The sequence below is a fragment of the Sander vitreus genome, chromosome 11, assembly GCF_031162955.1.
Source record: "Sander vitreus isolate 19-12246 chromosome 11, sanVit1, whole genome shotgun sequence".
In the NCBI taxonomy this organism is placed as follows: domain Eukaryota; kingdom Metazoa; phylum Chordata; class Actinopteri; order Perciformes; family Percidae; genus Sander; species Sander vitreus.
The window spans coordinates 9,500,531-9,527,485 of record NC_135865.1 but is presented as its reverse complement, the minus strand read 5'-3'; the positions used below and the strand labels follow the sequence as shown (position 1 = coordinate 9,527,485).

Genomic DNA, 26,955 nt, shown 5'->3' with positions numbered 1-26,955 from the left:
GGGCTTAATACTGCGGTTAGCCTTGTCAGCAACAAAATCAAGACAAAGACATGAGTCAAAAGTTGAGAAGGAAGACATTAAGAACCACCAAATAAAATCTAAATATGATACAAATCACGCCATAAACCTATTCAATGGTATTGTATTTTCAATTCAGAGTCTGTCCTTTTTGTTGAATTTCTCTTCATACCCGTGGGTTTGAAGCTGTGATGAAAGGTTGTATGCTCCACATGACAGATAAATTCAAATTCAATGTTTGAATGTGCTTGATGAAAATAGAATAAAGGGACTGTACTGTATGTTCTCAATTTGCCTGTTTAACCATTTGTCATGAAGCTTGCACAGTGGAATACAATATATTGGATTATAATGGAGGCTCTCTAAACTGCTGGCCCAACTCAAAATGATAAACTATGTTATTTGTTAGACATATCAGTACTTTGCATACGGCAAAGGTTCAATCAGCTTTAGACTACATTTGATATATTAATAGGTTCAACCAAAGACAAAAGGCTAAATGATGTCATCAGGGACTAAATCAAAACACAATATTGACATATTATCACCTTATGCAGTTGATAGCAAACAGTTGCTCGTTTGGAGCAAATACTGTATGTTTCTGACTACCTGACAAATGCAGACAAGACAACATTCAGTCTTAAGTCTTCTTCTGTTTGTCTGATTTTGGTCTCAGACAATTTTCTGAGTGAAATATCTAAGCTAAATTCTCCACTAAGTTCACCAGCTAGTTGCTAACTCTCTGTGTCTGTCAGGTGTTCCTTGCTGAGCACGTACTGTGCAATGGGCTTATCAAAGCTTTTTTTTGCTGAAAACAGCTACATCTGAAGTCCACTAGTAGTAGACTTTTGTAAGGCATATTACTGTGATGTGAACTAGCAATTTCACAAATAATGATATAGGGTACACTCACTTGAAAAGGCTCAGGACACTGATCTAAGTACAAAAACATTAGCTTTCATCTCAACTCCACCTGTGTGTTTGACACAAATTACCCACTCAGACATATGTGAAATGTTGCTGCAATGCAAGGCTTTTAAAATAAGAGCAGGCAATTTCCCAGGAAATTAAGTGCAGTGTGTGAGCAGCGTTCAAAAGCTCAACTTTCCCCTGGTCTCAGTCATACTTACAGGCTTCTAAAACAATATTTTCTTTCAATTAGACTGGAATTTGTTGTCATGGAGAACTTTAAAGGGCATTTGTCATGCATGGTTTTGCATCGACTTCCTTCTGTACTCAATAACAAGGATAGATTTTGCAACCCCCTTTGTGTTTGCACTCTGACTAAACAAAACTGAGCCACTCAAACTTGCGTTACCAGTCCAGAAACCCTGCTGTGTGAAGAAAAGGTCTCTCACTCACAGTTAAAACATCAATAGATCCTAAGATTCAAGCAGCAGTTGTTCTCTTGAGACTAAACCCACAAGAAGAAAGCTTATTACTGGAAGGTCACGGATTCAGTTCCAAGGAAAGATTGGTGAACAGAAAGGTAGGTATTGTTGAGCTCTCCCATTTGTGTGTTTCCAAAGTGCTCCTGTGGATTGTATGTTATGCAGTAAATGTTGACAACAGTGAATATATGGATTGGATAACTTGGTAACAAACAGTAGATAAACGGTTATTCTAGGCTCCTAAATGAATATGTGAACCGTTTAGGATTGTTTTACAACATCAAACCTTCAGGATTGATGACAATGAAATTAGACTCTTTCTTAATCGTCATATGTGTCACGCATTGTTAGACCAAAAGCTTAGATAACAAATTTGCAATGGAGATAGGTGTGCAGATGCTGGTATTTATTTTGATTTGAGCATTTTCTTTTGCATTTAGGACCATCTTGTCACATGGTAATGTGCCGTAGCTTTGGAAATTGTAGTTCAGACTACATTTAGACTTCATGCCTTCCCTCTTCCCTCTGTTGACTCTACCCAATAACTCCCAGGCACAGTCATGATGCTGAAGGGCTCAGTGTTGCGCATTAGCTTCCTGGACTGCATGGGAACGCTCATTCAGAGCCCCTACGAGGTTTGGCGGGACCTCAACACCCATGAAGACCCTGACCGAATGCGGAGGCGCAAGCTGGTCCACATTTCACCATCATCCTCCCAGGACACCTGCGGAGAGGGACATCTGGTGGTGGTGTGCTCCGAGAAGCAGGCCAAAGTATTCTTGATGCCCTCGCAGTCTTGCCTCTTTGTCCACAACATCACCGAGTCATCCTTTGTACTGAGAGCCGACGTGGTATCTGTGTGCAACAGTGTGTGCCTGGCCTGCTTCTGTGCCAACGGGCACGTCATGACACTCAGGTATAACCTCAAGTACTCCTCCGTTTACCTGAAACTACCTCCTGCCACATGCAAGAATGTGTTCAATATTGTGATGTGATGAACAATCCAGAGATAAGATTTTCTTATAATAATTTTTTCTGTAATTGTATTTAGAGATGTTCCGATACCGATACCGGTATCGGTATTGGAACATCTCTAAATACATCGGTATCGGTATTGGCTCCGATACTGCCTAAAACGCTGGTATCGGTATCGGGAAGTACTGGAGTTTATGCACCGATCCGATACCACGTAATAAAGCCCTAAAGAAAAAATACTTTAAAGTAGTTTATTTATGTTCTTTTTCCGTTATAACTGCATAATAAAAGAACGTTCTGTGGCATTCATGTTTCACAAAGAGTTTAACATGAGCCAGACCGACAACAAAGATAGAAATAATATCACATCCATACAGGGATAGTAGTATACAGTTCTTAAAACATAATAAAATATATGACACACTGGTATTGGATCGGTACTCGGTATCGGCTGATACGCAAGTTCAGGTATCAGAATCGGTATCGGGAAGCAAAAAATGGTATCGGACCATCTCTAGTTGTATTGCCCAAATTTGTTTCTGATGTGTGTGATTTGGTTTACTTTGCAGAGTACAGTTATTCTGATACTGGTGTTCCTGGTGTTTAACTCTGTCTTCTATTTTTCTCGCTTTGCCTACAGTTTGCCAAGTCTAAGACCGCTCTTGGATGTCAATTACTTGCCTCTTGCAGACATGCGCATTGCAAGAACCTTTTGCTTCACCCACAGGGGGCAGGCATTATACCTCAGCTCCCCGACAGAGATCCAGAGAATTACATACAGCCAGGAGATGTGTGACAACCTGCAGGTCAGCACTGCAGCTATCTATCTATCTATCTATCTATCTATCTATCTATCTATCTATCTATCTATCTATCTATCTATCTTATATTTTACATATACTGTATATCAGTCTCTTTATCCATCTCTCGTTGTGACATGCAACATCTCAGATTTTTGTTTTTATGAAAGGTATGCAGGCATGTTTGATGTGCACATTAAGATTGACATTGTCATCTCACATTTTAGTTCAGAAAAGTATGGTGCAGTTACTTGATAAACACAACTTCCATTACTTCCAACCTTGGTGAAGCCCAGAGCTGACAGAGGCCATTGAAGTGAAAGGTCACACTTGTCAGGTGTGGTCTGACCTCCACTGGGTTGATTGGGTGGATATAGTTTTACTGTGTGTGTGTGTGTGTGTGTGTGTGTGTGTGTGTGTGTGTGTGTGTGTGTGTGTGTGTGTGTGTGTGTGTGTGTGTGTGCGCGCGTGTGCGCGCGGCATGCGTGCGTACGTTTTTTAAACATTGCCATATTTACATTCATAGACGTGTTTGTTCTTAGGAGCCATCACCGCACACTCACTAATGATAACAGACATCAGTGGAGCTTGTAACATGATGCTGCCATAGTGCCACCTACAGGCAACAGCAGTTACTCAGATTATGGTCTGATTCTCCCCAGTCATTCAGGAACATTTGTCACAAAGGTGATAAAGGAAAGAGAAAGTGAAGAAAACTTTGACCTCACCCTACCAAGGATGACTGGCGTATGATCAACAAATATCAGCAAGATGTTCCTGGTGCAGAGTTGGAAATAATTGTTTTTATAAAAATTGAATTAATTGCTAAGAAGTTTTTTTTTCTTCCTTTTCAAACATTTCAGGAAATGCTGGGGGAGCTGTTTACACCAATAGAAACACCAGAAGCCCAGAACAGAGGCTTTCTAAAGGGCTTCTTTGGAGGAAATTCTCATAACTTCGACAGAGAGGAGCTCTGTGCGTTTTTTTTCTCTTTTCTCCCTTTTTCTCTGTATGAAGAGTTTCATTCTAGTTTGTACTAATTCACCTAACAAATGTCACATGTAATTAATACATCAAGATCTAGAAGGAACTGTACGACTAGCAAAGGGATAAAAATCCCTCATAACCAGAATAGTAACCCAGAATGTGCTTCTTATAATCTTATGATATTGTTGACAGTTGGTGAGGCAGCAGCTGGGAAGGGTTCTCGGAGTCTGGCCCAGCACATCCCTGGGCAGGCGGGGATGGAGGGCATGAAGGTGGCAGCTTGCGGCGTGGTGGGGGATCTGGCACGGGCCCGCATTGCTCTGGATGAGAGAGGCCAAAGGCTGGGGGAGCTGGAGGAGCGAACCGCCCTAATGATGACCAGTGCAGAAACTTTCTCCAAACACGCTCATGAGGTAAAAACAAGATTATTAAAATGAGTAAAATGTTACACACAACCAAAAAAAAAAAAAAAATGTAGATAATCAAATTCAATCTTTTGTAATCTAAGTTAAAAAATGAAAATGATGATATGGTAAACTGAAATAGAAGAAACAAGAAAATATAGCTGTTATATAGATGAAATAGCTCATTAATTATGCAAAAAAGAAAATTAGCTCCATTGTTCTCAAATTTTCATAGCAACGTACAGTAATTTAAGTAATCACATATTTGTTCTGACTCTTCTCATCCCTAAACAGGACCTCATGGTGGCGCCAGTTCTCCACCATGATGTCATTTATTTAAAATGCAAAATACTGGTGTTTAAAAATTCTACATACAGCAGCTGTAAAGCAAACTTTGTAATAATATTGTGCTGTTACTCCGAAGGAAATGAAGCAGTGACAACTTATTTCTCACCATCGACTATATGTGACCTCATCTCTTCACAGGTGATGCTAAAGTGCAAGGACAAGAAGTGGTATCAGTTGTAATAGCAGGAAAGAGAGCTGAGGCTGCCCTTGGACTGCTGGGAGAGTTATGCCGGGACAGGGACTTTCACTCAAATAAGAGCAATGAAAGAAAGACTCGAGAGTGACTTTGTCTTCACGGCTTCTGGACTGGCTACGGCACTGTCACGTTGTTAAAGGACGAGCATGTGTTAGTTCCTTATCTAGACATGCAGTGATGAGGACAGACAGAGAATGGCGAATGGCGGCATTTGGAGGACTGAAGATGGAACTGGAAATATCCAACATGTCTGTCTGTGAGTGTGTATGTGGTGTATGTGGTCAGGTTTTCTGGACCTCTCTGTGTAGATACTCAAAAGTTAAGAAACCAACAAGAATTGCATGAAACAAACATGGATGACTATTAAAAATATCAAACTGCCATATTATAAAGCAGCATGCTACTTTAACAGGAGATACAAAAATAAAACGTTTTATTTAATGGTGTAAGCCAACAACAGAAACTATGAAAAACTTTATATTTTTTGAAATATTGACAAAAAGCTATATATAAAGGGAAATGTATACCTGCATTGCTATTAAGCCAAAACTTGTGTTCCTTTCCCTTCTTTTCTTTATTTAAATTTTTTATTTATTTAACATTTTTATTCTTAGTCTCAGCAAATATTAAATGCTACAATATAGATGCACATACTTAGCTTTCTCTACACACACTTAGAATAATGCTGAAACTATGTTCTTACCAATTACTCTGGGCTGCACAGTGCAAACACGAATCCGTAGTATTTACACTTATCTCTGCACAGTCTAATCACACTAATTTCACTTTTCGGCGGCGGCTGCTGCTACTTCTTACAAAAGCATTATATAATGATGAGAAATATCTCACTCCCCAACTACAGTTGTATGAAAATAAAGAACAGATTGGTGTGAGACGTATTCTAAGGCTGGAAGACTTAACTGCGTATTCTGGACACAGTGTGTTTATAGCTATAGTATGAACCTATATACTATTCACGTGCCATAAAAAACAAGATGAGTGAATCCACTTACTGTAAACTAACAAAGAGCTAATATGTGGTAGTCCTATGTTTTCTGTTTGATCAGAACAGATTAGACATAGTACTGGGAGTTGGCCATAGAGGACATTTATCAAAGTCAAATAGTTTTCTTTATGAAAAGAAAAATACAAGGGTGTTTTTTCCTTTGTCTGATGTATGAGTTTAGTGAGCCATTAGGTTGTGTGTGTGTGTGTGTGTGTGTGTGTGTGTGTGTGTGTGTGTGTGTGTGTGTGTGAGAGAGTGTGTGAGAGAGAGAGAGAGAGAGAGAGAGAGTGCCACAGATGTTCAACAACTGGACTCTTTCTCTTCAAAAGCAATTAAACATGAATGACACACTCCCATCTCTCAGCCTCAGTCTTTTAGAAGTTGTGGTCCATGTGTTTTCAGGGTTAAACCTGAGCAGTTCTCTTTCCATGATCACAAACAAGTCAATGTCTTTGTGGCGGCAGTACAAAGAGGAGTTGGAATCCGCTTAATTGCTACCAACTCCCTCGTGAGTCGTTTATCAGTAAAAAGGTTCAGGAGAAGTAACAGTATTTTTTTTTTCAGTAATGTTCAGATGTTAGTCAGTGAAGAAACTATGTACATGTGTAATACATTTGTAACAATTTCAAATGAAGGCAAATATGTTCTTTTTTTCGTTCAATATTGTTCTTGATGACTATGGTATCCTCTTGTCCTAGTCTTATATTTGATGGTGACGGCCTTTCAACCGAAGGCCCTTGTATGTTTAAAACAACAAATGTTCCATGATACATGGTTGTGTATCATATTGTGATCGTGTTGTACATGTCAATGGGTAGCCACATGACACGGGCAAACAACATTAACTGAGGAGGATATTTTGTACTTGTGTATTTGTCTGTACTTTGAATTGATCTGAAAAACCAAACAGGATTATTGATATCCATTTCTCACACATCAGGCCTTTATGCACACGAGCATTAACACATATAAAGCGTTGCGCCTTGATCATGTTGACGTCACTCTCACATAAAACATGCACAGCGACACGTACACTCAAAACCTAAAAAAATAAGTGAATCTATCTGCATTACTAGCGTAGACTAGTCATTTCTGCCTGCTCCCTGTTAGGCTGCAGAGGCATTACTTTGAACCTATTTGTTTTCACCAAACCCAAATCGCCTGACATCCTAAATCAGTGCCACACAGATTTCAGGAATTACACATGATTTGATTCAATTAGGTGTCTTAAACATGTGAAAAAATTAATTTCTCTCCTATCTCTGTACCGTCAATGAGATTTGTGTTCAGTGCAGTCCTTTCAATGGCAGAGAAAACACACATAAAAACAAAAAAACACAAAAATAAAATAATAAAAAAAATCTGACTTCTACTTACAGGGTGTTTTTGTTAGTATGTTTTTTTGTTTGTATGTTTTTGTTTTTTTTATTAACTGTACAGTTCAATCTTGAGAGAAAGGTGAAACAAACAAAAAAAAACGATAAAAGATAAAGACATTCTTGGGATATTTTTCTCTGTATATGTTGTACCTGTTAATGCTGGTACTGTACTATCTGGTATTCTGGCTCTGTCTAAATCACTGGAACTCTGTAGTTCTCCACACTGTAGTATCCTGAAAAAAAAGTATTCTCTGGTTTTCGCAATGATGGCAGCAAAGTTTGTCTTATTTAAATGGATTCTACCACTTTTTGTTCTTATTGATATTATACTAGTGTAATAGAAATTACTTGACAAAAAAAGAACTGAAAAATATGTTGATGCAAAAGCTAAATGAAATAAACATTGATTGATGTACACAGTTCAGAGCTCTGTTTCTAACTAGCCTTCATCAGCTGCTGTTGTTTTGTGTGTATGAAGTACAACGTGTACTGCTGAATTGCAGAGGATCATCTGGGCATCTCCATATCAGTGATTCTCAGCTTGTTTGAGCAGCAGCACCCATGAAGGAAGTGAAGCTTCCTCACATCAAGCTAAAAGCGCAGCATGGTTTTATTATTATTTCAAGAAATGTTCATTTTACCCTTTCAATGTAACTTACCTGCTTTATATGAGAAGCATACAGTGAGCAAATTATCTTACATGCATTTCTCAGAAATATATTATATCTTCCTGCATATCCTATACATTTAAGATTATTTTGGATCCGCTGCAGTTTGTAATGTTTGCCCAGAATTATTTTAGACCGTTTCAATCCATTACCGTTAATGACTCCACACTCAGCCAAATCATGACATGGTGGAAATGTAACTCATTTACTCAAGTACCATACTTCTGTACAAATGTGACGTATATTACTTGAGTTTTTCTTGAGTATTTCAACTTAATGCCACTTTATTCTTCTACTCCACAGAATCCAAAGGGAAATATTGTACCTCTTTACTTCACTACATTTATTTTACAGCTATAATACCTAGTTACTTAACAAATTAAGATGTTTACATACAAAATATAACAATTTATATAATCTAACACTATAATTACATTACACAACAGTATATACAATAATTAAAATCAGCTTCACCTCGACCACCTACAGTAAAATACTTCTCACACAAGAATGCATTAGCAATTAAAAATAATTATATAAGATATAATAGTATAACTCTAAAAGGGGTTTTCCTACATTGAGTACTTAATTTACATAATACTTAACATTTTCAATACATAACTTCTACCCATAATTGAATTTTTTTTACAGTGAGGCATTGCTCCTTTTACTTAAGCAAAGGATATATGATATTTCTACCACTGAAAACATCGTAGGACAGTAAAAATGGCAAGGTTTTGATTCTGTGCAAAATGTTTATGAGCAAATCCCTCCATCCAGTTTCATGCTAAAATCATAGCTAAAACATGTTGATGCAAGAGAACACGCCCAGTAGGTAGAAGCCAAGTCTTTAACTTCCGGACTTCTGTGCAATCAGATTCATGAGTTTATTACTCATTCAGCCAATCAAACCCAGAGTTGGCGGACTGGTGACCAATCAGATTGCTACATCGCGCGTGCTTATGACGCCCCTGTTCATTCAGCAGATAGTTATAAACTGTACAAGGATTTTAAAACTAGGTTAGCTAACGGTAATTTTCGTATCACTGAAAGCATATTAAAACAACAAAGTTATGCGCGTATGTTAGCCACATTAGCAATGCCACCGCTGTGTTGTATTATTCCAAATGGAAACGGAGCGAACAGTTAAAACGTTAGCTAGCGTTAACGTTACGTTATATATTCATTCTTTTGATGTTTGGGCAACAAACAATGGCAAGTTTGAGCAGTGAGACTCTGTGTGGAGAAAAGTAAGGGCTACCAGTGAACTTTCTGGACAGGTATGTCTCTTCGGCTATTTTCGTGGTTGCTGCTGCTCTTCTGTCTGGATCTGTTCAGATGTGAACTCCCGGGGGCTCATGCAGAGTCGGTAACGTTACCCAGTGCTGCAAAAACTTTAATATGGGGACCTGGACTCGAGACAAACATCGTCCTTCCAGCTCGATTCTTCTACGTGCAGGCGGTGGACAGCTCGGGGCGAAAGTAAGTAACGTAAGGCCTGCAAATTGCCTTTGTTGCAGCCAGTACGTGTTTTCAGTCGCAACAACCTGTAAAATGTTATTGGCAAGCAATGCTGCTTTCAAATGCTCCACGTAGCATCCTTCTCTGGATTTTGTTAAGTGGGAAAGGACCGTTTGGGCAATATAATGGATGTTCATGTCAATGAAAATCATTTCTGTAACTTGTTTATGTGTAAATAAGTGGTTTGTGTCTAACTGTCTAAAACTACAGAAGAGTAACATTGTATCTTTATCATTGCTGAACAACTCTCCAATTAGCAAATATGCAGTCCCCAATAAGGCTTATTTTTTTCTAGGCCTACACTTTTCTTCAGTGTTTGTTTTTATAAAAAGCTTGAAAGCCAAAATGTGTATTTTTCTTATCAAAAAAATGAATGGAGTCAAATGTAACAACCCCCAACTTTTCCGATTTATATTTTCTAGGGGGAAAAAATATTGTCTCATATTTGGGTCAGTTTGGTTCTTTTTGAGATGTCCGAGTTGCAAAATTACAGACTGGTGAAACTATAACCCAGGACAATGTCACTGTATTTTTATTAGCACCTGAAGACTGCATGACTACAAAAAAGGTCAACATAGTAAATATCTTTAACCATGTTGAAATTGTAAACTAGTGAGAGTCCCCAGGGAGAAGGAATCAGACAACCTCCAATAATCATCAAAAAGCTCTCATGGGCCCAATGAAGGTATCCAGTTCTATGTGGAGTTACTCAGTGGGTGTCACTTTCACACATGCTTTTGGTCTCAAGATAGATCAGTTTCTCACTTTCATTCATGCCTACAACAATAAAAACGACATTATTGTTGTCTGTTGGAACACAAGAGAGACAATATCAGCATTCAAATACCAAGAAGCCATGAAATTATATCAGCAACAACAGACTTTGTTTATAATGTACAACTTGTAATTTTTAATTAGTCAGTATCCCTGCTTCAGTCAGTGTTGTGTACACTTGTGTGCCAGCATGCTAGTATTCTTCCGGCTCTGCTCTCTTTTAACAGGAGCAGCACATTCTCCATGTTTTTCTCCCTCACAGTTTAACAACGTCACCTGGTGAAAACACCTTTGAAGTGAAGATGGTGTCTCCGGTGGAGCAGTTCACCAGGATTTGGATCCAGGTCCTGGATCGTAAGGATGGCTCCTTCCTGGTTCGCTACAGAATGTATGCCACCTACACAGACCTTCACATCCACATTCTGCTCAAGAACAAGCACGTCGCCAAGTCACCGTTCATTCTCAAAGGTAGAACACAATCCAAGTTTCCAACAAAAAATGTGTTTTAAAATTAGATTTGTGTTTTTCTGGCCTGATAAAGATGGCACATGTTTACGGCAGGTGAAAGAAAAGGATCTTCATGATCTTCTGTGTTTTTCCTCTACAGGTCCAGTCTACCATGAGGGCTGCGACTGTCCCCAGCCCAGTGGTCCTGTGTGGGAGGCCGACATGCACTGTCCTCAGTCCTTCCCTCAGATAGAAAGGGACCTGGCCCTCTATGCTAGTGTTGACCCAGATCGTAATGCGCAGGAGATCCCACAACGCTTTGGACAGAGACAAAGCCTCTGTCACTACACTGTTCAAGACAACAAGGTGCCTCACACCTATGACACCAGAAACAACCAAACAGAAGGGGAAACAAACAATAAGATGAACAGCAAATGTAAAAAATCCTAATATTGAAAATACATTACAGCTCACTATACCAAAAAAAATGCTGATGTATTAGGGTTACAGTCGGGGTGAGGTGTGATTTCAATAAATACTGATTTAGGGAGCAGTGGTGGATATTACATTTTTAGCAAACAGAAAACTGATATGTTGGTCTAACTGTAACATTTACACACAAGTCATTTTACAGAAATTCCCCTGTTTCTCTTTACAAATACCACCTAACCAAAGGGCAGTATAGTAATACCAGGTAGTATTTCTTTGGGCTGAATAGTAATTAAGGCCATGTAAAAATGTAAAGTGGGCCAGAAGAGCCTGGAGCAATGTGACACACCTGTAAGAAGAGTCTATCAACCAGGTGTTCAATTTTCTCATAATACCACTGTGGACATCAATCCAGGTTCCTGTAATAGTGATACGTCAAAAGCCTTGTTGCCACAGACATTCCATGGGAACGTCCAGTTTTATCATCCATTTATCAGTTGTCTGTGTTTTACAGTCCCACTGTAATTTCTGCATTCTGTTTTGAGGCAGATTGAGCATCCAAACAAACATTTTAGTAGCCATAAATTATCAATGAGCAATTGACACATTTCTTCAACTGTCTATATTTCTATATGTAACTGAATTAACTCCTTCAATAGGAATGAAAGTTTGTTCTTGACCCTGGAAACACTAGTCTGACAATACAATCCCAATTCACGGTCTTCATCAGCGGATGGAGTTTGCAGTTAGGCATAAAAGTTTATTCCTGAACACTGCTGTGATGTTTTTTACGTTTTGATATAGATTTTTCTTTTCTTTTTATTCTCTTTAGGTCTACGTTAGAACTTTTGGAGAGCATGTGGGTTTCAGAATCTTTATGGATGCCATCCTCCTGTCACTCACCAGAAAGGTAAGCTCTTCTTAAACTGTGTAATACTGAAACATTTTAACAATTTTAATCTTTAACATGCCATTATTACGTTTTATTGTCACTTGCTTTTGAAAAGCTAGAAAAGGTCATGACAGAAGATTACTTTTTTCACTTCCATATTTCAGTTATCTTTTCGAGGTCTTCAAACAAAAATGCACAACATTTTCATGAACACACAAGAGTAGGCAGCAGTGTTTTTTTTGTGTCACACACACACACACACACACACACACACACACACACACACACACACACACACACACACACACACACACACACACACCATTCCAGACAGAATACCAGCTGAGATCAGTTGCATTGTTTTTTTAACCAGGGCAGCAGTTTTCAGATTACATTATGTGCTTACATAATTGCAAAAGGGTTCTCGACTGTTGTAGAAAGAAGTGGCTGATCTTTAATGCAATATCTACATTGCCCATTATCAGCAACCATTCATCCAATGTTCCAAAAGCACATTCTGTTTAATAATCTGATATCATTTTAAAAGGCTAACTGAGAAAACATTGGAGAACCCTTTTGCAATTATGTAAGCACAGAATGTAATCTGAAAACTGCTGCCCTGGTTAAAAAAACAATGCAACTGATCTCAGCTGGTATTCTGTCTATAATGGAGTGGAATGGGAATTCCTAAGTGACCCCAAACTTTTGACCGGTAGTGTATATATTGTGTTATAGTTGTAAGCATAAACGTTAACAGTTTGCCTTCAAATATTCAGTAAAAACAAAAATGATCTCAGTTCTTTAGTTTGTAAACAACATTAACTCAGAGTGAGATTCAGAATCTGTATACAATATAAATATTACAACAAAGTGCACACCTATCGGTTGCGAAATGAAAAAGCAATTACATTAATTTTTTCATATTGTATATAAAAAAACGATCCCGGTATTATTGTGAACGATATGATATGGCACACCCTTACTCATTCCAATGTTGTGTTGTACGTCCAGGTGCAGCTCCCTGATATAGAGTTCTTTGTAAACCTGGGTGACTGGCCATTGGAGAAGAGGAAACCCACTGAGAAGATTCATCCTATCTTTTCCTGGTGTGGCTCCAACAACACCAGAGATATTGTCATGCCCACCTATGACCTGACTGAGTCTGTCCTTGAGACCATGGGAAGGTAAGGCCGTGCATCCATAAAATATGACATTCAATTTTAGATTAAAGTAAAAGATTTGTAGTTGGTAGAGTAAGCTCTATTATTAAGTCTGTACAAGAGTCTACAGAGTCACCGCTGTATAACTAGCAGCACCAATCACACCTGGGCACCCTTAAAGGAACATTCCACTGAAAATGTTATCTTTTGAGTATCAACTACTCACTGCCTGTAGGCCTGCAGGCTCCGAAAAGTGTGTAGCTTGCTTCCTAATGGGGGACATGAGTCATAGTCAGCTTGGACACATTGCAGTCCTGCAGTCATAAAGTTGATTTACAATATGCTCTTCCTCCACAAGCAGATGGCAGTGGGGGCTTGTGTACACAGACTACACCGTGGTACTGTCACAGTGCAGACTGAATAATGTGGAACCAAAATAAACCTGTGTCGGTATGCTCATTATATCCTCAGCATTGCTTCATGCATTTTTATGCAGTGCGCAATAGCCAATTTGGGTGTGACAGCAACAAACAAAAAAAAGTTTGCTAGCAAATTTTTATTTTACATCTAGACTAAGCCAACAGCTCTCCATATATAACGCATTCATTGACTTTTTGCCCTGCAGAAATTCTCCCTTTGTAATGAGTGCTACTCGCTCACCAGGTGTGTCCACTGTCACCTGTAGCTGCTAAAGACCTTTTTCACGGCAGACATGTTGACATGTCATAGTAGGAAAAGCACAGGTGTATTCAAAACCATTAATGATGGCTGCATTCCACTTAGGAGAGGCGAGTGGAGAGTTGTGCATGCTGACTCACTGAAATAACTTAATGATGGATCAAGTGTCCTGATGGACTTGAGCCATTGTTAAGGTTATCAATTTCAGCCGTGCTTTTCCTACTATGACAAGTCAAAAACGTCTGCTGTGAAAAAGGTCCATACCATTTACTGCAACAATGAACATGGTGAAGTAGTTTTTCACAAAGAGAAAGCAAATGTGTGCATCAGGGTGCAAATAGTTAATAGGCACTGAGGTAAAGCAGACAGTATGAAGTCAATCCATTACATGGGTAAAATAATATGACATTTACATGACTGTACGGTTCTCATTACTGTCTTAAGGTCTGCTTTATGATTCTGCTTGTCATTATCTACATACTGTATGAGTCTATAACTTTGACCGATGCTGAGATGAATAACTTCCAATCCAATGAACAGAGTAAGTCTGGACATGATGTCAGTGCAGGCCAACACAGGGCCACCATGGCAAGAGAAGAATTCCACAGCCTTCTGGAGGGGCCGCGACAGTCGTCAGGAACGTCTGGAACTGGTCAAGCTTTCCAGGGCTCACCCCGACATGATAGATGCTGCCTTTACCAACTTCTTCTTCTTCAAACATGATGAGAGCATCTATGGGCCTCTGGTCAAACATGTTTCTTTCTTTGACTTTTTCAAGGTGAGCGTGCGCCAGTATGGCTGGTTTCTGATTCCACTAAAACATTAAATGTCTTGGAGTCTTCATTAAGTGATGTTCTTGAATAACTTTGAAACAAGTAATATCACGGAATGGTAAGGAGATGCTAGTGCTACCTGGCCCAGTAAGAATTAACACCTAACTGGCTTTGCAGCTTTTAGCTAATTGTTGTACAACCACCGGAAGGCATTTTCAGCAAACAAGCTCAGACAAGCTGAGTGTAGCCAATTTGCTTAGCACGAAAGATCAGAGAGCCTAAGTAACTAGTGTCTGGTAAGGAAAGTAAAGACCCAGATATTTTACCCAGGAGATGATGGATCAAAAAGTGCTCCAGGGCCAGGGAATACTGGACCTATTTACATTATCTAGGTTGCCAAAAAGACATCCTCGATGGGACGTAGCTCTGTCTGCTGTGTAACATGACACATTAGCTATAACTTCATGTGCCTGATAGTGTGCCAAGACTTACTCTTTATGGTGTTAAATATGACTTGGTCCTTAACTGTTTAGCTAGTATTCTAGCTTGCATTACTAAGCAGGTCAGAAGTTGATTTTTATAAAAAAAAAAAGTCACTTAATTTTTATTTCCATTTCATGTCCACCACCAGTACAAGTACCAAATAAACATTGACGGCACTGTGGCAGCGTATCGACTGCCCTACCTACTGGCAGGAGACAGTGTGGTCCTAAAGCAAGATTCTGGCTACTACGAGCATTTCTACAATGAGCTTCGGCCGTGGGAGCACTACATCCCAATCAGGTCGGACCTTGGAGACCTGCTGGAAAAGATCCAGTGGGCTCGGGACCACGATGAAGAGGTGATGATGATATTGATTATTGGCCTTGCCCATTACGTTTGGGAGTAAAGGCTATGACGTAGTGTAATTCTATCCAGTGGATTCTTTTGTGGTCATTTATTGGCCTCTTTAAAATTAACATAGATGGCTTTGTAACATTTTGTCAGAATGGAGTATATTTTCACTTATCTGTCTTGGTGTGATTTTAATTTTTTTTTTTTAATAACCGAGTTGCTTGGATCTTTGCTGTCTTTCAGGCACTGAAAATTGCACTGGCGGGTCAGCAGTTTGCCCGCAATTATCTTATGGGGAACAACATATTCTGTTACTACTACAAACTTTTTCAGGTAACATTTCTACAGTTGCAGTCACTCACTCTGGGGTCGAGGTCCTGAGGCACTGTAGGGCCTTATTTATGTGACTGGATGAAATGGTTTCACATGATGCAGACATGTGTTGTAATTGCATATGTGTAATCAGGATGTCCTTCACGTCCTGTAAGTTCAATGTTCTTCTTATAGGACTATGCCAAACTCCAGGTCACAGAGCCCAAGATTCGTGAAGACATGGAGCTTGTAGAGCAGCCCAGTGATGACCTGTTCCCATGTTCCTGCCACAGGACGAGGGTAAGGGTTCCTTTGCATCAGAGTGACTTTGTATTGTTTCACCTCACCTGAGCTTACAGCATTACACCAGAAACCACAATAACCCCACCAGTAGAGCCCAAACCAGACGCTAAAAGCTGCTGCTTGGTGTTCTTCTGTAGATTTGCTGTACTTTCCTATATCACAAGCTTGCATTGTTTGCAAAGATACACTTTAGACAACTCCAGAAAACGTGCTGCCTTGCCGATCACTATACAGTACATCATTGTATACCATGCACTGGGTGAATATTCCAAGTGATGTCCATTTAAACTGTTTAACATGGATGTACTGCAACTAAGGTTTGCCTAATGCTTAAAGAGGTAGAACTCAAGTAGAAGCTGTGATAAATTTGGAAACGTGCAGTGATAGCTGGCCGATATTGACAGAACTACATCTTCAATTATTCTGGCATGATAAACTAGTATAGCTTCTAACTGTGGCAGATACATTGCTGGGTTTAAGCTTTTCATTGGTAATAGTAATTGGAAAAAATACAGTTTTAACTTTGGTACCTCAAGACAGACCATTCCAATTTACAGAGTGTGGCTCCCTCTGGTGTATGTAATGTGCCACTGCTCCTTGTTAAACAAAATAATGGACTAATATATTAAAAGTACTGCACACCCACACTGGTGTTTTCAATTACTCTGACCAATTCAACCTCTAGTCAGGTTGATGTAGGGTGGAGCTATGATGGCAATTATGTGATGTCACCAAACTATATGCAACATAAATATTTTTGTTTGTTTTTCAGGCAAAGGATGAACTTTGATTGACCTGTCATCCAGTTACAGGGCAATCCTTCATATCTGATGTACTGCCAAAGAGTGTTAATTATTTGAATGACTATGATATGGATATGACATCTAATTTTTAAAATAAATATCTTTCTTTTTGTATGTTTTAAAATGAATGTTCTTTTGTCTGCTGTTGTTTAATGCAGGGGTCTTCAACGTTTTTTTTTTTTTTTTTTAAGCCAAAGACCCCTTAACTGAAAGAGACCGAGCAGGGACCCTGCATATATCGTGTAAAATTAAGTTGCATATTAAACTGGGTCTACAATAACGTTTAGGGCGTCCTAAAGCCTTTATACATACCTTTTTAGTGCATAGAATACTAAGCTACTAAAGTAATTGTATCCATGATTTTATAAATCATGTTTTAATGTTAAACATACAGCACAGTGAATTCTTAAGATGAACTGGATCTGTGGGTGGCTTTCTTAGTGACTACCTTATGTAGTAAATAAATGTGACCGTTTCTAGTCTGGCACAAAAAGGCCAGACGTAATCTGACTCCAATTCTAAGGTCACTACACCCTGATAAGTGCTCGTTTACTGGTAGATCAGAAATAAAACTCAGGATTTGCTGGATTCAAAAGTAACAAGCTTTAGTGAAATGATATTGCAAGTAAATACATATGCATATGGACACAGTTCTCCTTCAAGACCGTCTCCCTCACCCTATCAACAGACAGTCTCCCCGGGAACTGGTGCCTGCTACTCAGACCCTCACACTCTGTTATACATTTTCTCTGCCCGTCCTTGTTGGTGCTGTTATCGGTTGGATATAGTCCAGGTCATTTTGGCTCTGCTGTCCGGTCCTTCGGCCCCTTCCGGCATGTTCGCGCCATGCATGAAACACGTTGATTCTCCCCACTCCAAGGCCAAACCGTTCGTTACTGTCTTAGATCTACAAATTGGATCTACAAAATGTTTTATGATGTTCATATTACTGAAACATCTGTGTCTTATCTTTTCTGCTGACCTAGGAGTGATGAGAGCCAAAATCATCCTATGACCTGAATCTTACCTTTTCAGTTATTTGCAAAATACAGATCACACAGTGGCTTCGTTCTCTGCTTCCCCCGATCTGAGAGTCTTTTTAATCAGCTCAATTATTTTCCTGGCCCGGTGCTCCCTTTCATATAGGTCAGATAGTACTCTCATTGATACTCAGGAAGAGAAACTCCCTTTCAAACTCATCAGGTCAGATGGCTCTCTCACAGGTAGTCAGGAAGATCAGAGAGCGAAGCCACTCAATTCCACAAAATATATCCTACACTTAATAGGCCAGTAATCCTATCATGAGTGGGGTTTTTTTCCCCCCACAAATAGGCAGATTTACATGTTCAAGCTGCATTGTCAACAAACATCTGATGTGCTGAGGCGTCCTTGAGCAAGATAAACAACCTCTGCCAGCTCCACGGTAGCTGTTCTGTAGCTGACCCCTCTAGAAAATCATCTGTGCCAAGTGTTTATATTGCTGACGTGGTAGCATGAGTAAAGCTGTAATGATCCCTCCTGAGCATTAGATGTCAGTCACAGTCACCTGTAGCCAGGTTCCACTCTACGGATTTCAGAGAAGAAACATCTTGTAATGGACAAGTTTGACGAGGTAAATACATAGACCGTTAAAGTAAATATCTAACATTTGCAACTGCAAAATAGTAACGCTAGTTAACGTTACTGGATGTAAAAGTCCAGTTCTGTGAGTACGCGTACGTAGACACAGCTAGCGTAAGCTAGCTCGTTATAACAACTTAAGCTGTTACGCTAAGTTATACTTTAACTGATGACCTTTGATTGAGTGGTGCTGTTTTATATCTATTATTTACACAAGACTGAATCCATTGCCACAGATGTTTATACCATGCGTGATGTGAATTGTCAGTCTAGAGATAGTGCTCACTGACTGTACACTGGCTTTCAGGACACAGTGAAGGTGCCATTTGGGACCAAGTATCTGGATGCTGCCTTGTGTTTCCCTGCTTCAGTAACAGATGTTCACACTGCAGTCATTCTCACACATGGGGCTGGTGGAGACATGAACTTCAAACATCTGGTTTCTCTGGCACATGCCTTAGCTGCAGATGGCTTCCTTTGTCTCCGTTTCACATGCAAAGGTTTAAACTTGGGTTACAGAGTGAAGGCTTACCGTGCTGTGTGGGTAAGCATTAGCATTCATTCATTCAAAAATAGCAGTCACTATTTTATTATCTCTGTGCTACTACATATTTAGAATCGGTGAGATGCTGTACACACTTGTGCTTTACCCCTAGGACTACTTGAAGTCTTTACAGAAGTTTACCGTAAAACACATATTTGTTGGAGGTAAGCAGCAATAGAAGGCTTACTTTATCACATAAAAAGATGTAAAGGTGTGCCATTTAGGCTAGACTATGTTAGTTTGTAAATACTGTGGAGTGTGGTTTTTCTGTGTGCATACGTTTGCATTACAATTCCAGCAGATGCTGCACTAGTTAACAACATGCACCACATTTATAAGTTTTGGGAAGTTAAATGAACAATACAACAGTAGTATTACAAATGACTCTTAATGGTAAACGTCTGAAAAGTACATGCACATTTGATAACAATAGGATTATGCTTTTCAGTATTGGTAAAATATGCCCATAAACATTTCCAGGTCTTGCCAGAATTGTCAATAGTGTGCATTACTAAAGACTACAACATGGAATACAGCAGTCACTGAGTATGATATCTTGTCTTGAAATCGTCCACAGGCAGGTCAATGGGATGTCGTGCTGCTGCAGCTTTAGCCAGGCAGCTGAGTGATGAATCACAGGATGCAGTGCAAGGTGTCATCTGCCTGTCGTTCCCCCTGCACCCACCGGGACAGACGCACGCCCATCGGCAACGGAGTGAAGATCTCAGAGGGCTACCTGAAGACATACCTGTGCTGTGTGTGTCAGGCACTGAGGACAACATGTGTGACAAGGTGAGGACGGATGGGAGGCTCTTTATCCTGTCTTGACGGCCATTTCATACAGTTTTAGGATTTTCATTTTGTATTTACATGTGTATGCGTGTTGAGTTACTTATCTTTTTTCTACTTTGTCTCAGTAAGTTGTTTATGCTACTAGTTTGCCTCATTCAGTAATACATTTACTTCTTTATCTCAGTCATGAAGTGTACGTGTTTATACAGTTTTCTCCTATATTCTTTCATGTATATTTTAATTTTTCTCTATGATACTTGCAGAAAGTGTGTATTGTTGTGATTGTATAGTCCAGTCCTTTACTATTTAGTATAATATGGACAATTCTAACTATTCAATATAATTATCATTGTCCCAACCTGTGCAATGTCTGTTTTTTTATGACCTGACATTTTCCCCAGTGATTTGTTTTTTTTGCTCTCTGTCTTTGCTCAGGTCCTTTTTGAAGGGATGATAAAAGAAATGAAAGGTCAAGTTGAGGTTTTCTGGCTAAAAGGAGGCAACCATGGACTGACAGTGAAGGGAAGGTCGGAGGATTCTGTGTTGGATGAAGTGAATTTACATGTCATCACCTGGATGAGTAAACAGTGGGGATAGATGAATTTATGTTATTTTCTTTGTTTTGTCATGTTCTTTCTACTAGTTGAATAAAGGATATATATTTTTACACAATGTGGCCAAGTTGTTTTGTTTTTTTAATCAGAAATGACATACAGAAATGATCCAGTGCAATCAAAAACACATTGTTAATGTCTACGAAAATAAGTCTTCAGCTCTGTTTTCATTAAGCCTGTTTTGCTGGTCACTCACACCACCCCAGCCAGAAACTCTTTGCTTGTGCACAAAATCTCACATTAATGATACTGTGGTACTTTACATTGATTTAGATTGAGTCTGATTGTCTGATTGTACTGGAGGCCTACACATTTATGCCATGCCAAGTAAAGGCTTTCCTCTAATTTTGTAAGAATGAGTGTATTTGTTTCCTTACAGTTTACAGGTGACTTAGGCTATGTTTAGACTTAACGATCTGAAGCGAAAACGCAAAAGTGGCGTTGCGTTATCACTTTTTATTTTATTTGTTTTTTTGGGGGGGGGGGGGCGGATTTGCGTGCATATGGTGACGCAAAAGTGTGTGAAATTCGATGTAGTATGCACGCCAGGCGGCTAGGTGGTAGTGTGAAGCACTGCCACACATCACCACCAAGTCCTTCCTTCAACTTCTCTCCCTCTCCTCTCCCTAGTAGCGCAAAAACAAAACATGGTGAAGCGAACATCAAAAGCTGAAAATTTTGTCTGGATAGATGAGGAGGTGGAGTGATTGCTCCAAACAATGCACACGACACACACACACACACACACACACATACACACATACACGCACACGCACACATGCGGATAAAATATTGTCGTTTTCACCCGCGAGCGTATTCGTGTAAACAGTGACCTCAGCGAGAACTAGAGCTATCTTGTCACTGTGTTCTCTGTGCCTTTAAGGCGAACTCTGACGTTTATAGTATAGTCGAATACAATTGGCTGGCTGACATCCGCATGTTTTTTGTAGGGAAGCATCCGTGGGAAGCATGGCAGGAGAACCGTGGAACAGGGTAAACATTGCTTTTCCTGGTGCGGTTTCTAGTGTCCGTGTACATTTCAGCTCAACTACAGGTACGATTAGTTGTTCGCATCCTGATTGGCAATAATTATGTTGATTTTTGTTACGTGATGTCTAGGGCAAAACTCTGCGCTGAAGGCTGTGTATATATGACGCTTGCAACCCACGTGTGCAGTGTTGATGCACTTGTATCATTATCGTTGAATAAAACTGTGATTGTTAAATGTTTTTACTGTTTTGCAGATGCAAGTGTGAAAGCCCTGATTGTGGAAAATGAGAACGTACTTAAGCTAATTCGGAGTGAGATTCTTCAAACCGAGGTACGAGTTCTCTACGAGCTGCTGTACTTCCTAAATAACAGCTCCAGAGGCAACAAGACGTTCAAAGGTTTAAAGCAGGTGAGGACTGGAAGTCGTTATTTCCACATCTGGCCACTTCAGGATGTGTGATCTGTTTTAGCCTAGTGATGGGAAACATGGCAGTCATTTTGGATTCACTGTGTGTTAAACCGAAAAGTCAGAGAGGTAGAACTAAGAAAAGCTAAAGAACGAACTGATATGCCATTTTCATATTTGATATTGATTTGATATATTTGATTTTGTCTTATATCTCTCACAGGTTGAACAATGCATAAACAGGCTGAAGAGTATGAAGCTTGATGTTGCTCTTCAGGAGCTGACAGATCTTTGTCCCAAAAGAATTCAAAGGTAGATAGAAAGCCGTATTGGTTCAGTGTGATGTGCTGTTTTTGGCAATTGTTAATGAGCATACAGGCCAGCATCAAACACAGGTTTTGCTGTTTAATGACACACATTGTATGCGGAAGCTGGCGTGAATAAGTAAATGCAATGCAATAAAGCAAACAAAGTACTGGAGCTTGATCAAGCTTCAAATAGCCTATGCAGACCAATAATATACTCACGAGCTCAGGCACTGATCTTCCACATCAGGTCAGGGCATTTCTAATTTGTGGGTTTCAATAGCATACAAAATAATTGAATACATAACATAAATTGACATTTCAGAGTTTAAAAAAGTACCAGAGGTTAATGAACTGACTAATGACTAACAATATGATTAACAATCTCTTAAGGAAGCCTGTTACAGAAGAGCACAAGGTTACACTGAGAAGTTAAGTGGTGGAGATTATTGAGCCTGAGCCATCACTATTGATGCACACATTACAGCACTGATGTGTGTGTGTGTGTGTGTGTGTGTGTGTGTGTTTTAGAGGACTGAGCATCAAGGCTGGTGAGTGTGATGTCCCCAGTCAACCCATGCTGGAGTGGCTCTGTCTCAAAGTGCTTGGAGCCGCCCAGCTGATGAGCTGCACATTGAATCGCTGCAGCAGAGCTTTCACGTATCCTTTTCAGAGGTGGCACTGTTCCGAAACATAAAAAGTAAGCTGACAGTCATCTCTGAAGAGAGACTCTGTTTTGTTTTTGCAACTGTGAATCTCTTAGTCTGAATTAAGTTTGGCGATCTTGGCTTTCTGGATGTCACCTCGTGTGTTTGTCCTTAAGCGATATATGCTTCAGACTGTCAAAGCAGCAGATGAAATGGGAGGAGTTTATTATCTTGAATATGGTGATAACCAGCATGGTCAGTCGTCTCTGGTGAGTCCTCGTTGTCGCATCTAAAAAGGCTGAGAAATGCAAAAAGATGCTGAATTATACGGCACAAGGCAGCTTTGCATGTTGGCAGCTCCAAATATAGAAAAGAACTGTGTTTGGAATAGTTTGATTTGTGTTTGTTTAGATCCAAATCTAAATCTACCTGCCTTTGTGCTCCATCAGGGTGATTGTCCGTGGTATCCTGGTCAGCCTGTCCACTCTGTATCAGCAGCTCCTGGAGCTCCTCAGAGAAGTAGCCAACGCCCAGCCCATGCCCTTCCTCACAGACTTCTCCCTGCCAGCAGATATGGCTCAGTTCCTGGCTCCTTCTGATGCACGTTTACTGACCAAAAAGCCAGCACGCGGTCCCCTTGCCAAAGGTCACAAGTATAAGCAGCAGAGGAAGAAGACCTCTTCTGTTAAAGTGAAGAACCAGGGAGCGACAAGGGAGGTTAAAGAAGATCTGGGTGTTGCTGTTGAACGAGGTGTGGAGCTTTTTCATTGTTCTGTGTGATGGATAAGATGACACTGCCCTAAAGGACGCACTGCTTCACAGTAGGGGGGCGACAAAGTAGTCAGTCTGTTGTCTAGCTAGTTAGCTTTCTCAGCTACTGATAGTTTACACAGTAATCTTCAATGTAGCCCTATGTGATTTGCACCAGAAGATCATCTTTTTTTCTTTTTTCAGTTATCGGTCTTGACGCTGACATGAAGCCTTTTCTCAAGGTTTTCAGGGACTTTACTGAGGTATGTGAGCAAGCCAGATGAAATATGTATTCATGCTTTTACTATTTGCAGAATATGTAATTGCTCAGTGTGGCCACCTAATCGTCCTATGTAATGATTACATAATTTTGTTACCCAAGGGCAAATCCTTCCCACAGAAAATACACAAGGCTGACAAGAAACGAAAGTTCAAGAAACAAGTGAGAGAGGCTACTACTTTCACAGACATGGCGGCCCATCTGGAAGAAATGATCCCATGGTGCAAATCCCAGAAGATGGAAAAGGAAAAACGTCTTCTAAGCTTCTTGCATTTAAAGTGCCAAAGGATGAAATGCTTAGAGGCAGCCGGTTACAAGTAAGAGCAACAGCGCAGAATATTCACTCAGTGGCCACTTTATTAGGTACAGCTGTGCAATTCAATACAACAGCTCTGCCATAAATTCTACCTTTTTACAAAGTTTATAATGTGTGTGTAAATAAATTTGATATGTTTATTAGTGAGGTCATAGTTAGAGGGGGTATTGTAATGGACTACAATATATTTAGAGGTGTTTCTATTTTTCTGTACCCCCTATTTACATACATGAGGGGGGCAGAATATTATCAAACACCTCAACAACTAACGCCTCTGTGACCGTGTAGAAAAAAACAACTGAACATTATAGGCATAAAAGAAGACTTTTTGGCAGAACAGTTGGATTGCATTAGACTGTACAGGTGTACCTAATAAATTGGCCACTGTGTGGAGTTGTTGAGGTGAAACTACACACTTTACATACCTGCAAACTAGTTGCTTTTCGGCAAAAATCGCCGTTTTGAATGGGAAAATGTCATCCACGTGAATCGTGTAGAGCCGAAGAGTTTTTATTTGGGGGGGGGGTCCGAGACCTGGTGCTAATACAGCACCGGTGCCTTAACGACCGCTATCTACCGGACCGAATAGCAACGCGGATTTCGGTGCATTATTTAGGTGCCACTTAAATGCCTGCGCTTCTCTCTGATGCTCCGAAAACGGACGTTAGAGGGAACTGAAACATCGCCGCACGGTGTAGTCAACACTACAACATTCAAAGTTGTTTGAAAATACCCTTTTCCCATCCAGTGGTTGTTTTTGTCATTTAACAGGAATTTACTGGTGAAATAATTATTGTTATTCCATTAGTATCGTTTGGAAAATGTTGTGTTTTCCCTTCATTTTCTTCTCCGATGGGGGTGGGGGAAATGATGTGTCACCTTTTTCAGCTCTTCTGAGTTTGCAGTTTCCCTAATAGTAATTGTGCATATTTCTGTAAATGTGTCCTCGTCCCCAGCGTCCAGAGGAGGTTGCGGACCTTCAGACAGGAAGCTTGCTGGGCTTCATCTCCTCACGGCTCAGTGCCAACAACCTGCCGGCCTTCTGCTGCAACCAGGAGACATGCTTGCCTGACAACTCGTTTGCAGACACTCAGAAGTCGATTTAAGTCTTCAACGGGTGTAAAAAAGAAACCGCTGAAGAGACAAAGGGAGAGGACGGAGTTATCGGTGTCCGGACTGTCAGGGGACGACCAAAGAACCCGGACTACAAACGAGGCAACGTCATCTCAGGCCACCGGCTGTGACCGCCGGGATGACATAGATGATATATTTGCCTCTGTAGGTTTGTGACACTTTGGAATTGAACACATCCAATGAAACAACTTACTGTATGTAGCTGAGCTCAGTATTTGATAGATTCCTCTGTTTTGAAAGGACATTTGATGTGTAATGAAAACTGATGGTTGGTCATTGTATGAATGAATGAATGAATGAAGTGCTAAACGGCAGCAGTTACTTTTAAAGCAGAAAGTATCTAAAGGGGATGACTTTTTTTTTATAGCAGGGAGATTTTTTTTGTGGCTTTTTAGCCTGTATTGGATAGGACAGTATAGAGGCACACAATATATGAGGAGAGAGAGCAGAGGGATGTGGCATGGAGCAAAATTACCAGGCTGTAATTGAACCAGGGACATTGCAGTTTGCCTATCAGGACTAGCCTGGTCCTACCAGACTCTTGTACATTTCATTGCAGTGTCTGGCCTCTTTCCATTGACAAGTGTTAACTTCCTTGAAGGCGGGTACTCTGTTGAAGTTTAAAACTATTGCATCTGCCCAGAGCCACTCTGGATCTGCCATAACCAATCGCTAACGTTTGGTCGTGACGTATGTCATGCGCATGTGCAACAAGAGTGGAGACCGACAACTATCGGCTTATATTTAGCATTAGCATCGCTAGCGTTAGCCTTAGCCAACTCCTTCACCACTAACGGAGCGAGCTGGAAAATCTAACTTTTCCCGAACCCCGTGGGGAGGAGGGCCACAACATCATGGCCACCAACACAACTCAGCAAAGATTGTTCTTGCTTGGGCTTTAACTTTGATGCCACAACAGACCGAATGGCTTCGCTCTCATCTTTCTAGTGCACGTCCTCAACGTCATCGTTCTCAGCCACTCCCTCTGTTCACTGATTGGACCTACAAATATTTGACGAAGACGGAGAAAACTCAAGAATATACCACAAACCCAGACGGAGTACTGAAGGGAAATGAAAATTTAGCCGAAGTAAGTAGGAGGGCGGAGCCAGGCTATATCAGGACACCCAAGGGGATGGAATTTAACAGTGGGGTGATGTATTTTAAATGTTCTGGTTCTTGATGACTGACTGGGGAATTTTAAAAGTTTTCATGGCTAAAATCTGCACTACAGTTTCCTGTTTGATTTTTAGCCATTGCATTGCTTGGCAAATGTAGATTCAACTCTTATTTGGTGTATTAGGGACTGAATAATTTTATTTCTTTTTTAAGATTATTTTTGGGCATCTTTAGGCCTTTATTTTGACAGGACAGCTGAAGATGTGAAAGGGGAGAGAGGGGGAACGGCATGCAGCAAAGGGCCGCAGGTCGGAGTCAGACCCGCGGCCGCCGCGTCGAG

The 26,955-nt window shown here is 40.2% G+C and overlaps 4 protein-coding genes across 6 annotated transcripts in view; all 4 read left to right on the top strand.

Moving 5' to 3' along the window:
- stxbp5l (syntaxin binding protein 5L) overlaps window positions 1-7,634 on the top strand; it is a 142,963-nt gene extending 135,329 nt beyond the window's left edge. The window contains exons 22-26 of the mRNA XM_078261553.1: window positions 1,962-2,325; window positions 3,025-3,190; window positions 4,048-4,159; window positions 4,364-4,584; window positions 5,062-7,634. Coding sequence (XP_078117679.1) covers window positions 1,962-2,325; window positions 3,025-3,190; window positions 4,048-4,159; window positions 4,364-4,584; window positions 5,062-5,103 — 905 coding nt within the window. The 3' untranslated portion in view covers window positions 5,104-7,634. The remainder of the gene's footprint in view (window positions 1-1,961; window positions 2,326-3,024; window positions 3,191-4,047; window positions 4,160-4,363; window positions 4,585-5,061) is intronic.
- Window positions 7,635-9,130: 1,496 nt separating this feature from the next.
- Window positions 9,131-17,222, top strand: poglut2 (protein O-glucosyltransferase 2). Of its 2 annotated transcripts, XM_078261555.1 has the most exons (10): window positions 9,131-9,654; window positions 10,730-10,935; window positions 11,075-11,280; window positions 12,176-12,253; window positions 13,247-13,419; window positions 14,614-14,851; window positions 15,478-15,687; window positions 15,924-16,013; window positions 16,188-16,292; window positions 17,068-17,222. In XM_078261555.1, exons 1-10 carry the CDS (start codon window positions 9,455-9,457, stop codon window positions 17,083-17,085), a joined length of 1,524 nt encoding a protein of 507 aa, XP_078117681.1. In that variant the 5' UTR covers window positions 9,131-9,454; the 3' UTR covers window positions 17,086-17,222. The 2 variants fall into 2 exon arrangements, with proteins under 2 accessions (XP_078117681.1, XP_078117682.1); XM_078261556.1 differs by lacking the exons at window positions 9,131-9,654; window positions 10,730-10,935 and having other exon boundaries at window positions 11,266-11,350.
- Window positions 17,223-17,712: 490 nt separating this feature from the next.
- Window positions 17,713-20,730, top strand: tex30 (testis expressed 30). Its single transcript, XM_078261559.1, has 5 exons — window positions 17,713-18,710; window positions 19,026-19,262; window positions 19,375-19,426; window positions 19,840-20,054; window positions 20,490-20,730. The coding sequence occupies exons 1-5, from the start codon at window positions 18,693-18,695 to the stop codon at window positions 20,649-20,651; spliced, it is 684 nt and encodes a 227-aa protein (XP_078117685.1). The 5' UTR covers window positions 17,713-18,692; the 3' UTR covers window positions 20,652-20,730.
- Window positions 20,731-21,291: 561 nt separating this feature from the next.
- rmp64 (ribonuclease MRP subunit p64) lies at window positions 21,292-26,724 on the top strand. 2 transcript variants are annotated; one of them, XM_078261558.1, is made up of 10 exons: window positions 21,292-21,366; window positions 21,619-21,661; window positions 21,913-22,067; window positions 22,288-22,376; window positions 22,901-23,029; window positions 23,208-23,285; window positions 23,466-23,767; window positions 23,971-24,029; window positions 24,149-24,363; window positions 25,319-26,724. In XM_078261558.1, the coding sequence occupies exons 1-10, from the start codon at window positions 21,316-21,318 to the stop codon at window positions 25,650-25,652; spliced, it is 1,455 nt and encodes a 484-aa protein (XP_078117684.1). In that variant the 5' UTR covers window positions 21,292-21,315; the 3' UTR covers window positions 25,653-26,724. The 2 variants fall into 2 exon arrangements, with proteins under 2 accessions (XP_078117684.1, XP_078117683.1); XM_078261557.1 differs by having other exon boundaries at window positions 21,339-21,366; window positions 21,619-21,722.
- Window positions 26,725-26,955: the final 231 nt, after the last annotated feature.